General features: G+C 43.5%; 1 protein-coding gene across 1 annotated transcript; it reads right to left on the bottom strand.

The window, feature by feature from the left end:
• Window positions 1-1,394: 1,394 nt before the first annotated feature.
• On the bottom strand, window positions 1,395-10,301 carry LOC310859260 (uncharacterized protein). The gene is made up of 11 exons (XM_083765674.1): window positions 10,225-10,301; window positions 9,589-9,666; window positions 9,238-9,380; window positions 8,072-8,191; window positions 7,719-7,776; window positions 7,024-7,425; window positions 6,167-6,306; window positions 4,937-5,044; window positions 3,823-3,880; window positions 2,826-2,897; window positions 1,395-2,201 (listed from the first exon to the last, which is right to left on the bottom strand). Exons 1-11 carry the CDS (start codon window positions 10,247-10,249, stop codon window positions 1,591-1,593), a joined length of 1,815 nt encoding a protein of 604 aa, XP_083621800.1. The 5' UTR covers window positions 10,250-10,301; the 3' UTR covers window positions 1,395-1,590.
• Between the last annotated feature and the right edge of the window lie 4,108 nt (window positions 10,302-14,409).

The following is a 14,409-nucleotide window of genomic DNA, read 5'->3' as shown; positions in this document are numbered from 1 at the left end:
AAGGGACCCTTAGAGGTCTGTAGTTCTGTACCACTGAGGTCGTACAGAAGGTTCCATCTGTACACTCTCGAGAGGTATGGGTGGTCCGTGGCCTAAAATGGCCTGACGAGGTTTGAGAACCAATGTCTTACGTGTGTCTGTGAGCTGCTTTCCAATAACATACAGGGTCTTGCTGTGATCGTTCCATTCCTTTTTGAATTACTAACCAATACATTGAGACAATTTGACTATTGATCTCCAAATCCATCGAAAAATGATAAACAACAATAGTATGGTTGCAGTGATAAAAAAAAAGAAGAAAACTAAATAAATTCAATGTGGCAGTAAAACTATAGACTATTACAGTCCACTCGATCCAAAAACACAGGAAGTAAAACGTATTGTCTTTTAACCACATGAACCCCTTGCGTCCCTATTCTGGGGCAAACATTCAGCAAAAATAGCAGATCTACAAGCTCACAACACGGCACTCTAGTGAGCTTGTAGATTGGCTAATTCTGTGAAGACATTTGGTGTAGAGAGGTAAAAAGGAGGGGGACCGAGTATAGAGGATATAGGGTTTAAGTGGTTAAAAGGAAAATATTATGTTATTGCGGTCTTATAAAAAAAGTTTAAACTTTCAAACAAGAGTTTCTGGACAAGAAAACAAAGATGAGTTCACTGATCGTTTCAGAGCCATTATCATATTTAGCCAGTAACAAAATCTTGACATGATTTACAGACATCTAACAATGTCAATGTTATTTTAGAATATTATATTTTTCAGCATGTTCACATTAACAGTCAATCAATGTCAAAGAGACGGTCATTTGAGTCTGTTGCTTCTGTGTCGAGGCTTTGGGACATGTTTACGTTAGTTGTGCAACCTGCCAACATACATACTGCCCTCAAATGTTACGTCATTTCTGTGACTTAAAATGCGAAAGTTAAGTTAGTCTCCTGCATAACATAATTTTGTCAATTTAACATGAAGTAGGCTTTGTTTAAGATGCGAAAGTTAAGTTAGTCTCCTGCATAACATAATGTTGTCAATTTAACATGAAGTAGGCTTTGTTTAAATGAAAAGTGTGGGGAAAAACCTATTTCCAGGCTTATCAAAGCGTCACAGCAAGACACTGGCTTTTGATACATTTCTCATTTTTCTTTCCCTTTTTTTTCAATACAATAGATGTCCCCAAAAATGTGAAATAAACAGAAAAAGGGAATTGGAAACGTGGGATATAAAAAAAACAAAAAATCGTATACTCGTATGTATAAACAGAGTAGTGTTGTGTATACTGTAGTCCCTCGTGTCGCTCCTGTGAAAGAAACCATTAGAGCGACTGATGGGTGTTTTCAATGTGGTTGGACCAGCAGATGTGAGGCAGCTATGGAGCCACCACGACCCAGAGAATATACGGTAGCATGTGTGGAAGCGGGACATTGTCTTTGAACATCCTCTGTCCGTTGAACCTCCCCTTGATGTCAGTGATTAAAATACATAAAAAAAAGAAAAGGAAAATAGCCGATCGCAATGTGAGCTTGTAGCTTAGCCTTTTTTCGCAAGGTGTTAACTATAAAACCAAAGTATAATGGCTATAATTTAACTGTCTAATTAAACCAATCATTGATGCGGCGACTGTCCTCGGCTGGGTTTCTCTGCTGGTCTAAGTAGTGTCTATCAGTAAAGTAGCCATCCCTGGCCTCTTGACAGCCCAAAGTGTCCCACGAGTTCCAGTACTGTTCCTCATGCTGGTCCTCCTCGGCCAGTGTGTCTGGGTCTCCGCCGAAGAGTTCATTCTGTAACTCCTGTTCCTCGGCGACTGTGTCTGTACCGAAGAGTTCATGCTGTAACTCCTGTACCTTGGCGAGTCTGTCCGTGTCTGCACCGAAGAGGTTGTGCTGTCCCTCGGCGAGTGCATCCGAGTCTTCACAGAAGTGGTCCGGCCGGTCGCTGAAGAGAGGACCAGAGATGTACTGCTGGTGGGGCTCCGGCGGGGGGCTTGGGGGTGTGGGGTCGGCCGGGGGCAGCACGGGCAAGGCGTCCAGGCTGAAAGATGTCCTCTCCAGCACCAGGGGCCCGTAGTTCAGAGGGAGGCTTACCTTGAACACCGGATTGTTCTCGCTCTTCGTCTTCCTCTTCCGTCCCTGCCTCGCCTGCTCGCCGGCATGCTCCTGCGTCCCTCCTGTGCCCGAGGCCTCTGCGGCACCATCGCTTGGCCCTGCAGAGAATAGAATGGAATGAAGACAATTTGAATGCCGATAGGTTAAAAGGCAACAGAAAATAGACATTAGTAAGGAAGCAGAGTGCGCGACTCATCACTCTCTGTGCATTCTCAGCATTCCTACGATTGCCATATTATGCATTTCTTCCTGGCACCCCATATACTGTCTATGGCTGCCATTACATCAATCAACCTCCTACGTTGAGAATCGTCACGACAGGGCAGTCCTGGTGTTTGACAAGACACGGAGGACTGCTTCTAATGGAGCTTAAGGGCCGATTCATACTCCTATTTTACCGCCGTTTCGGCGCTGTAGTGCCGAAATGATTTCGGCTAGTCAGAAATTTTCAGTAGCACCGAATAGCCGACTTTAGGACGGTACCCACCCCCGCCCGAACCTCAAATGACGTCAAATTGTAGGCTCTACAGAGCCAAACCGACTTTTATTCGGCTCTAAAATAAGAGTATGAATCGGCCCTTAGCCCTACCACAAATGACAATTTAGTCACCCCTAAAAAATACAAATAAACTCCAGTATTTTATTTGGGCAGTCTCTTTAGATAAGTGCCCAGGTAATTTTCCTTCTTATATGGCGATGGTTTCCCTTTATGAATCACACACCTTGTAAGGACCATCGTGTCGTCTGCTTGTCAGCCGGCGTCCACACATTACCATCCCCCAACTTCTTTATACCTGAAACAAAGAGAAAATAAGAGAGAAAGAGAGAAAACATGGGAGGATAATATAACCTAGACAACGGGTTTAGAGGCAAGGAAGGAGTGGTTGTCCCTAAATCAATGACTGATGAGGCGGTTAGAATATGAAAGACGGATGCAAGATGAAAAGACAACACTGACTGACAGACAGAAACCACACAGATGAAACGGCAAGGTTAGAGTAAAAAACACAGAGAATTACAGAGAATGAAGGAAGTGATAATATAAACAATTGACAAACAACAACTGAAACGGCAGATGGCTCGACCATAACGGAGGTTAAAAGGAGAAGGAGGGGATAACTGCCTGAGGACAGGCGTCAAGACGTTTTGGTGAAGCCATGCATAAGTGGGGTCTCACAGACAGTGCCCACTGCGAATGTGGGATCCATTTAAATGGTGCATTTATATAGCGCCTTTATCCAAGGCGCTTTACATAGATTGTGCATTACATTCACCCATTCACACACACATTCATACACCGATTGCGGCGGAAGCCATGCAAGGTACCAACCAGCACATCGGGAGCAATTTGGGGTTCAGTGTCTTGCCCAAGGACACTTCGACATGTAGACAGGAGGAGCCGGGATTCGAACCGCCGATCCATGGATCATTGGACGACCTGCTCTACCTCCTGAGCCAGTCGCCCCTTTTTTTTTTTTTTACAGACTGTGGAATACGTGCTGACCATCTGCCCCATATATCGGCCACCGAATGGCGATCGTGGGTTAATTGACCTAGACAATGACACACTGGACTGGCTTGCCGCAACGGAGCTGAAGGTCTAAGGACACACGACAGAAGAAGAAGAAGAATCAGCGGAACGGACGCTCCTCGTGAACAGAGAGGAGGAGAAGAATGATTAAAGAGGACAGTGGACGATGCATGCAGTTCTGCACTTACACCAATGGTAACTGTTACCAGTCAGTTGGCTGCACAGGGAGGTTGGTAGCCACTTCACCTAGGAAACACAATATGGTCATGGTGGGTGTGGGAGGTTTTTTGGGGGGATTGGATTGGCAAACAGCCTGCCTTAAGTTTATGAATAGACTGGATTTTGGATCAGAATAAACTATCAAGATTGGAAGCATTCATATTTTCAATCAATAGGGGGCACTAACGATCTGTGCCAGGCATGCATCTCTAGCTCCAATAGTAAATATGGGGGTTAGATAGTTTCAGATGTTTTTTTGGAGGATGTAGGATTTTGTTTTTAATGCAGTGAAAACAGTGCTAATAGTACAGTTCCAGTACTTTTGATGGCTAGGGATTGTAGTGTGTATAGTTGACAAACCCCAGGGCCTTTCACTGTACAGGAAACACCAGCTCAACGGCTGCATAAAATGTGGGAGAGCTTGCTTGGTATCTGTTCGATCTGTGTGTTCTTCCATTTGTTCTCTGTCTATATTATTTGTAACTCTCAAAATGTCAGAGGAAGGGGACAAAGAATAATAATAATAAAAAGGACATTTCAGTAATGTTCCTAATTTCTTCATGGGCTGGAATAGGCTGAGACATCCTTCACATTCCTTTTGTAGGCTACTGTGGGTATAGGCTTCATAATTTTAGTTTGTATACCTGTTGTACTTCTATTGTTCTGCTTTGGTCCCGTTTTGGCTAGGTCTCACTTGCAAAATAAGTTTTTAATCCTAGTGTGACTTCCTGGTAAAATAAAGGTTATATTCTCTATCAATGCTCTATTAATTACAATTTTTGGTTCAAGAACAAAGGATAATTTATACTTTTGTATGACAGTGTCGTGCAAAAGGAGGGAAAATAGCCAATCTACAAGTAAGTTTGTATTTTTTAGAGAATTTGCCAATTTCTGAAAATATTCACCTACAAGAAACAGGGATGCCAGGTTGAAAGTAGTTTGTCTGTGGGATTTATAAAATGTAACCAATGAACAGTAAAACAAGAGACTATAAAGAATAACTACACTTCATCGGAACAGGTTATTTTTTCCCCACCCGACAGTGACATATATTTTCTTCTAAAAGGCGTGATGAAACGATACCTTAACTTGTCCTCTCCCGTCTTGTTGCTCCACGGTCTGTGCCATGGACAGGTACAGGTGCCTGTCACAGTTTCTCATTGCGCCCTCGCATTCAGGCTGCATTTCCACCTGCACACACATTCTTTCAGTGCATTCAAAATAGGCTCAAAACTATCTAAATCAAAAGACAGTAACGCACCACAATGTTTCTCAAGCGAGGGTGCATGAGCCAAATGTTGGGACGTGGAATGGAGACACTTGCAAAAGGTGATGGAGCAATTGGGCCAATTAGTGTTTTGAAAACAATGGCCTTGTCGGAAGTTGCCGCCTTGTGTACTAGGCTGTGTGAGGAGTCACCTTGATGCGTAGCTGTTATCTGTCCTTGTGATAATGTGATATGTCCTTCTGAGTTCCTAGCAGTCTAAATATTTCAAGACACAGTTGAATGACGGCCTGGTGTTTACATTGTTACAACACGAGTACAGCTTGGTTGGGCCCGGCTTATCAACGTGTATGAATACAGTGTGGTTTGGAAATACCGATGTTGTCCAATGCTGATAGCTGAACATGCGTACCACACAGGTTCCAATGCCTGACAGCGAGACTCCAGTTTGATTCCGGTCCGGATTGACATGTCGATCCTATTCTCTCTCTCACTGACTGATCGGGCTTCTCATCTACTGTTCTATGAGTGTAGCTTGGCCGTATGATACAAAGTCCCCTCTTATCTGTGTGTAAACTGGCTCTGATCCCTGCTGCTTTCTCTCGATAACTACTTACCATTGACTGTATTTAGCTTCCATGTTAGAAATACAAAGTGCATCCAACTCCGTTTGCCTCATCATCCTGATTCATGCAGAATTCCTCGACAATTACTTGGTCCTAATAGCATGCGTTCAGAAATTCATAGTCTTATGTAATATTATAGCTATGTTTTCTCGTTATAGACCTCTCTGACTTTTGTATGGAGAACTGTCGATGAGGCAGCACAGAGTGCTGTAGCACCACAGCTAAGACAGGGGGTCTATCAACGCATGGGGAAAAGGGGTGGTCACTGTTGGGACTGGCTAAGACATTGATTGTAGAATGAGTGGGTGGTGTTCATGCTCATATCATGCAGCTAAGACACAGTGTTGGAAAAAGGCTTCACATTTGGATCATGCGCAAAAAAACAGTTAAGACACCAGTGACCGTGTAGTTAAACTTGTAGTAATGGTGATGAACTAACTAGTGAACACAGAACACACTGACCATGTAGTTGTAGTAATGGGATGAACTAGTGAGGTGATGAATGATGCCGTCATGAAGGGTCTTGACTCGACAGGAGTGACACAGGAAACAGTGCGAGCGTCCGTCCTCCTCCCCTCTGCACTCCACCACACGGTTCAGACCTGGTGGAAGCACGTGGAGATACACACAATTTAGTTTGATTGATTTTTTTTATTTCTCGTTTTTATTCATACCTTTGAGCATGTGGCATATACACTGCTGCCTACCATTGGTACTTCCTCTACCGTCTACCCCCTTAGCAATCTGAGAAGAACCCATCGTCAACAAATAGGAAAAACAGCACCCTCTTTTCCTTTTGAATTGGACTAGTCAACAATCTGTCTCGAGAGACTACCCCCTAGCAAGCATACAGTGTATAGTGCTCAAGTGCCCCCATCCTGTTCCATCACACACAAAGCCATAGCCTGTTTTTTTTGTTCTTGAACAAACCTTTTGGAATGAAAATGTGTTTTTTGTACTTAGACGCCAGTATTTTGCTTGTCAGTTTGGTACAAAGTTTGAGGAAGTGACCCTGCCCAGCTTCCCTCTCCCGAACACCAACAGACCAATTGTGTTCGCATGTACACACTTGACACAGCCGAATGCACCGCGGTGGATTCGAACCCCCATAGACTTCAAGGTTCAAGGGAGTTTGTCATTCCATACAAGCACATGTGCGATAGGAACGCTACTTCCTTGTTGCTCAGATCGTGGTTTTATGGCGCTCCACAGTAGTTGGCATGGTCTTTACCACTGCACCACCCCAGCGCTATCCAAAAGGGTCTGATGTGAATAATTTAAACTTTCTACCGCAAAAGATTGCATGTGTAAAAACTCACCGATAATAGGCTTGGTGTCTGTATAGCCATGGAGAAAGACGTTTCTGTGCTTGGATTGGCCAGGGGGCTTGAGTGGCATTTGATAAGTCCCAGGCAACATGACCGAATTCTCCGACTGTCCAGTGGTTGGGGTCATCCATGTAGGGGCGGGAGGCCTGGTCAGCTCAAATGACTGTTTTTGTGATGGGGTGAAATCAACCGACTGCTTTTGTGAATGAGTGAAATCCACTGACAACGTTTGTGTTTGTGGTTGGCTGAAATCAACTGACAGCATTTGTGATTGGGTGGAATCAACCGAGGGCTTCTGTGATTGGGTCAGAGCCTCGAGGGAATAGGCCGATTGGACGGATGAGTACAGCTGGGCCCAACGTCCATCTTTGACGGCGTGTAAAAAACTTATTGCTGTGGAGAGAGAGTTCATTTTAGATATCAAGTCAATTAACTACTTACAGCTTTTGATGCACAATAGTCGTGTGCAAAACATAGATCTACATTCATCATTTCAGGTAGGAGCTGACTTTATACCCTTGTATTAAAGGGTATATATGGTGTGTATACATTCAGGTTGTTGGAATGTTATTAGATGTACTGTACAGACCCTCACAGGGACATACTAGTGAATCAAATCGAATGTGCAGGAAGTGTAACAAATAACGCTTAAATAAAAAAAATATGAAAAAAAGATGACCCCTGACCTTTGGACTCGCTGAGGGACGCCATCATCTTGTATGCGGCTGGATCCAATTCCATGACCTTGAAACATACATGTTGACGAAGAAAAAAGAATGAACATACAAAACACATAGGGGCACTTAGAAAGCACGATCAATCACTTAGCTGGGGACCCCCTACTCAAGACAGAGACACACACACACACACACACACACACACACACACACACACACACACACACACACACACACACACACACACACACACACACACACACACACACACACACACACACACACACACACACACACACACACACACACACACACACACACACACACACACACACACACACACACACACACACACACTCTACCTGTACGTCCCCGGGTCCCTCTTTCTTCTCCAGCACACGGGCCAAGTCCATCAGGGGCCAGGCCAACTTGGACAGGTCCGTTACCTCCCGTCCGCCCATAATGTACGGGTGACAGACTTTCTGTCAGGAGAGACGTATGGTAAATGGTGTATTTTATATGCATTTATATAGCACCTTTATCCAAGGCCCTTATCCATTACATTCACCCACACATTCACACACTGATGTCGGAGGAAACCATGCAAGTCATCCCTTACGGCTAGAAGGAGTGGCATCAATGTGTGAAGATAGGTGATCTACAAGCTCACAGCGTTCCTTGCTGCGACATATTGTTGAGCTTGTAGATATGGGCTACTTTGGGCGAGCGACACGGCACGACGCGGAACTTAACAAAGTATAGCTCAGCTACAGTGTTTCGTCCCTGGCTGAACTCCCTCTAAGTCAAACTAATGAGCAGTCTGTACTGCCAACTCACAGACCTTGAAAACGGAACACAGAGAGGAGTAAACGGTCTCCCGGGAGGCCGGGCCTTTGAAAGTGTCCTGGCTGCCACAGGAAGAGATAAGGTGGTTTTAGGCAAGATAACGTGTCTGCCAAGCATCTTCATAACTACTCTACTCTCTTTTTTAACATCGACATGGGAGGCTTTTCATATTAAAAGGGCCTTGAACCCCCAGTAAGTGTACTACTCATAGTCTAGTCCACTGATTCTCAACCTTTTTACAGACTCATTGACTCATTGGGTCTGTGGCATTAGGCCACAGACCCAATACAAGTTTTTTTTTTTATCTTTGGGACCCCATTCTACTGTTTAAGAATGGATTGTTACAGGTCCATTTGGTCCCCAACTATCAATCAGCAAGCTGGGGATCCCCCTCAAGGACCCCTGCGTAGAGAACCATGGGGGACTGTCACGTCAACTGTATTTGTAATGCACTTAATCACAGTTACAATCTGTAAGGGCTTTACTGGGCCACATAACGAAGGAAACAAACAGTCCTGAGAGACCCTCAGTGAGTTAAACCTCCCAAGAAACAAAAATAAAAGAATAAACCGCAGGAAGGATCACAAAGCAGGGGCTGCTAAGGTGTCCTTCGGGAGTTAATCATAGGTGTTTGTTTGTTTGTTTGTGGCACCCAAAAAACACAGTGTCTGTGCCTACTTACAATGTAGTTGCATCTGTGGAGGCTTCCCATGATGTGGCTCCGTATGTCGGCCTTGCTGACCCGACAGGCGCACACGTCACACAGATACAACACCTCGTTGCCGCCTGGGCCCGCCTTCACGCATTCTGTCACACTAGTCAGACCTGAAACACACACATCCATGGGTCTTAATATGAATTTTGCACACACACACACACACACACACACACACACACACACACACACACACACACACACACACACACACACACACACACACACACACACACACACACACACACACACACACACACACAAACATCCATATGCTGCAATTCAAATGTCACAAGAGAGAGATATGCTGCTGCTGACCAATGATGGGTTGCAGTCTGTTCTGGTTGTTCAGATAGACCCGTAGAGAGTGGAGGAGCAGGCTGCTGCCTGCCATACCTGCAAGCAGACAGTAGTGGAGTTATGGGTGAGAAAGAAAAGCAGACCTGTGCGCTTCCTCTGGATGCTGCCCTTGGTTTTAGGCAGTGGGTGCTCAGCGCAGATTAAAACGAGTTATGCTTAACCAGACCCCGGCGTACGACCGCGTCAAACACTGGAAACAGCCGATCTACAAGCTCACAGCAGTATAATTTATGAGTATAATTATAACACCATAGATTTCACTGTGTAGTTTTAGTTTATGAATTGAACACATTGATAAAAGGTCCCTGCTGCGTTTCCAATTGCTGCGGATGACGGCAAAAAGCGCAGTGTGATGGCAAACGCAGCTAATTAAATATGCAGAATGGCTCAACTTCTCCGCCCATTCGCATCGAGTCTACCGAAGCATTAGGTGTGAATGTGACCTACGTCAGGTCACTTCAAATCTGATTATTTTTTGGAGGTCCAAAGTTCAAATATGATAATTTCATCACGACCTGAAAAGGTTGAGAACCACTGCTACAGAACTAACAGGCTTCAGCAGCTGCCCCAATCCCCCCTACCCCCCTGACGTACCAGTGTTGGCCCCAGCAGTCTGCATGCTGTGGAACCTGCATGCAGATGAGAGAGAGAGTGAGAGAGAGAGACAGATAACAGACAGAGGAATGTCAAGACACAGATTTTCTGCAACAAAACAAAGAAATCTGTGGTTGCTCTCAAGCGTGAACCACGTACTGTCTCACCCACACCTCACGTTTGATCAAAGGACCTTATAGCTATTAACATTATAGCTATTGTAGAATTGTTTGAAAAGAAGAAGTCATCAGGATGCGTTGTATATTACTCAGCAAGAATCTTTATTAGTTGCTAAGGAGTCACATTTGAGTTCAATAAAAGTAAACAGAGTTGGACAGCTTACTTCCATGAGATGACAGTGCGAGTATGACTCCAGATGGTTGCTTGCATTCTCCTTATATAGTTCTGAATATAACGTGTGTGTGTGTGTGTGTGTGTGTGTGTGTGTGTGTGTGTGCGTGCATTGTATGCGTGTGTGTGTGTGCATGTGTGTGCGTGCGTGCGTGTGTGTGCAATTAGTCCGACATACTGGCATCATTCTATGGTTAGTTGAGTTATAACAATGTGCATAGGATGTCACAGACAGTGTCCCATTGACAATTATGGCCCTGCGCATGGTGTTTCACCAGACACAAGTCACACGTCCCGAATACCAATGCACACAGTATACTGCATACGGCAACAATGTATAAGCATCAAGTACAGGTATAATAATAATATCCTATACTATTAACATAGCTATTCCCACAGCGAAGGGCCCAAGGTTTGATCTGTACAAAAACAAAATCTACGTGGTTGTTGTTTTGTTTGTTTTACAGCTATGACTGCAATATTCTGGCTATGTTAGGGGGTGTGTGTTTAGAAGAGTGTTTCAGCTGGTTGTGTTTTACTGAGGTATTTGATAATACCGGACCGGTTTTGGAAGTACTAGTTATGGAAGATAATAGATAATAACCTCCTCAACAACATGTGACATTTAAGAAATTAACATACAGTGTGGGTGAGGGTGTCAAACTTGCAGCATCCTGGGATGAAGAACATAAATAAGGCACTAGCTGCTCCTTTTGACACCTTTAAGTGCTAGCCCAGGGGTCTTCATTTCAACAGGGGGTCCTCAGATATATACTGCAGGGGGTCCGCCAAATCTTTGTGTGATAGATTTTAGGGACTTTTTCTTCAACACTTTCAAGACTCTACAGGCGATGAAAATATGAAATCCTAATAATACAGTTAAGTTACTAATTACGGTATTATCCAAACAAACAAGACAAATACAAAACGTGCCTCCCAATTTCACACCGTTTCTACCGCTTCTACTACAGTGGCCACCAGATGGCGACACAGGTCATGTAAACACGGAGGTATTTCTTTTTAGTCAATGATCTGATCCCCAAAGAAATCACGGCACGAATTTAAAATTATAACGTATCATTGTATCTTGCAATTTAAGTTAAGCGACTTGTACCCATTTAAGCCACTGTCAACCAGTCTTTGCGAAATGCAAGGAACACAACAGCAACTGTCTGACAACAAACCTATCAGATATTTCCACGTGTTTTTCAGAAAACAGAAACCGATACTGATCAACGGTCATAGATCATACATAACGTCTTTGACCACCTGTCACCATTTCATTGATTTCAATGAAGTGCCTTCATAACATAACATCACATCACTAACATAAAAATACACTTTCCCATTGAACTCCCAATAAGGTCACGGCATTCGATAAGTCACCGATGGCCGTGTAACACAATCCAGCTGCTCTCGGCAATCATCAAACACACAGATCCGACCGCGTGTTGTTGTTTTCTAGAACTTTCCTCGTCGTAACTTACCTCTAATGTCCGCGTCGGAATCTACTTTCACTTGAAATGGATGTAATCAAAAAGGTCGATCAATGTTTCCCCACCGTTACGTTAAATGAAAGACTCAAAGAGCCTGGACTTCCTCAGCAACACTGACAGTGAGTGGCGGCGTCTCGTCTCCAAACAACTCCCTTTCTCTGATTATCTGTTGTTTGGACTCCACCACCAGCCACCACCAGGCAAATAGATACAACTTTTAACAGAGCGTCAAACTACAATACCCACAATTCCCTCCCCCATCAGCATTCTACCACGCCGAGGTGGAAAGCCTGGTGAGGCGAGGTTAACCACGCCAAATCACTTTCTTTGATTGATTTAAGTATGTATTAACAGTTTGCAGAATTACAGTACATTTCAAGTACAACTCAATACAAAAACTGTCAACTGTGTGATTGGACGATAAATTATTACACTTGTTTACAAGAGGGTCCACCATTTCAATTCATAATATTAAGAGACATACAAATAAATATACACTTCTATATAGCCAAAAACAGGAAAGCATCATAGAGGTCTGGAGGTAAAAAGAAAAGTTTAAAATATATACAGTGAGGGGGGAAAGGGGTGGGTGGGGAATTCAGATTTTATGGGGGCCAGTTTTGAATTGCAGCCGTCCGTATAGGTGCCCTTTGAGAGTGGTTTTGAAACCGGAATTGTCCAGAGAAATTACAGGAAATGTAGCCTACAGTTGTACTTGAAATGTACTGTAATTCTGCAAACTGTTAATAAATCAATCAATATTGTAGAATTGAATAAATGGAGGAATAGGAATGGGGAAAGGGTAAGAGGATAACAGGGTCAGGGTGTTACAGGAGAGAAGGGTCGGAGAAGAAGGGTGCGGTTCCTCTCTTTGTCTGTCACTTTATATTGGGTCAATACATTGCTGTAAATGTATACACGTAGCCTACCATTAATATGTGTATGGACTCCACTGGTGTGTGCGTTCAAACATGCTACCTTCCAATCACCAGTCTGCGTTGGCCCAAAATTGTACATATTTAGGGAAATTCTATAGTCTATACTATAGTCTTCGCGTGCTTGTGACATACGTGTGAAACGTGCGTGACATATGCGGGGGGAACTGTATATGGTAAGTGAGGGATGATTCCCTTCAAATGATGTGTCTGTGCTTAACTATGCTATCAGTGTGTGGCTGGGAGTGTGTGGGTGCCGTGCGTGCGTGCGTGTGTGTGTGTGTGTGTGTGTGTGTGTTTGTGTGTGTGTGAGATGGTCTGTATGGTTCCCTGAAATATGGGATTGGCATGTAACTAGATTCTGGTACAGTGGTTAATGACATACACATTGGTCTCTCCTTCTCCAGCTTCCACAGGACAGTTGCACAACAAACATACAAGACAGACAGTACAGGCCTATATGTATATCCTCATGGCAACAATAATACATAGCCTACTAATACATGTATATGCACACACTAATCTCATATATATTATGTATAAAAAATACCCTATAATAGGAGAAAGAATTTTCCTGAAGAAGATCCCAGTGATCGAAACGTTGAATTAACAAACCAGTGGAGCTGAGTTTTCCCTTTCCAAATGTTACAGACTCTATTTCTTTCTCCTGTACTGCCTTTTGTCCAGCACCTGGGCTAGAGTGGATGTGCATGCTCTATTATTACCTTTATTATTGTCTAAAATAAAATGAAAAAGTGATAATATTTAATAACCAGTAAGACATGCGTAAGGGCGCTGAAACAACAGAGCTTCTTAATACAGCACAGTTGAACAGCAGTCAGTTATATTAATCTATTTGGTGAGGTCAGAATTCAAGTCTCTATATCTTATGGGGTGAGTAATCGATAGAAAGAAAATAATTATTTTGGGGTGAACTATCCCTATAATTAAAGACAATATGACCCCCAAGACTTCTCTAACACACATAAAGGTGTCATTCCTGATAGATCACTAAATAAATCAGTGGCTATACCAGACAGATCCTTCCTTGGACACCTTCTCAACATCTGCACTGGCCTGGCCTATGTATAAACATACGTAGGTAAATTACCCCCAATACAATGGTCTCCCTGCCAGTAGTTGAATACCAGCCATACTTGAGGAGAGGTCGCACAATGGCTGTAATGGCTTAGGGTTGACGACAGAGTACAGCATCTTGCAATGGGTCTGGTCCACAATTCATATCTTGAATGTATTTATATCTGATGTTTTATATTGTATGTATCAATATCCCAAAGAGAATGTGTCTCACTCTGAAACATACTGGTCAGAACCGGTCAGAAGTGGTATGGCCTTATGCATGTATAATTCATTTAACTAAGATTCATTGTCTAAGTATTTGT

The sequence above is a fragment of the Protomyctophum parallelum genome, assembly GCF_964188405.1.
Source record: "Protomyctophum parallelum genome assembly, chromosome: 1".
In the NCBI taxonomy this organism is placed as follows: Eukaryota; Metazoa; Chordata; class Actinopteri; order Myctophiformes; family Myctophidae; genus Protomyctophum; species Protomyctophum parallelum.
Note: the sequence above shows the minus strand (reverse complement) of the source record. Positions and strands in the feature narration are given on the sequence as shown.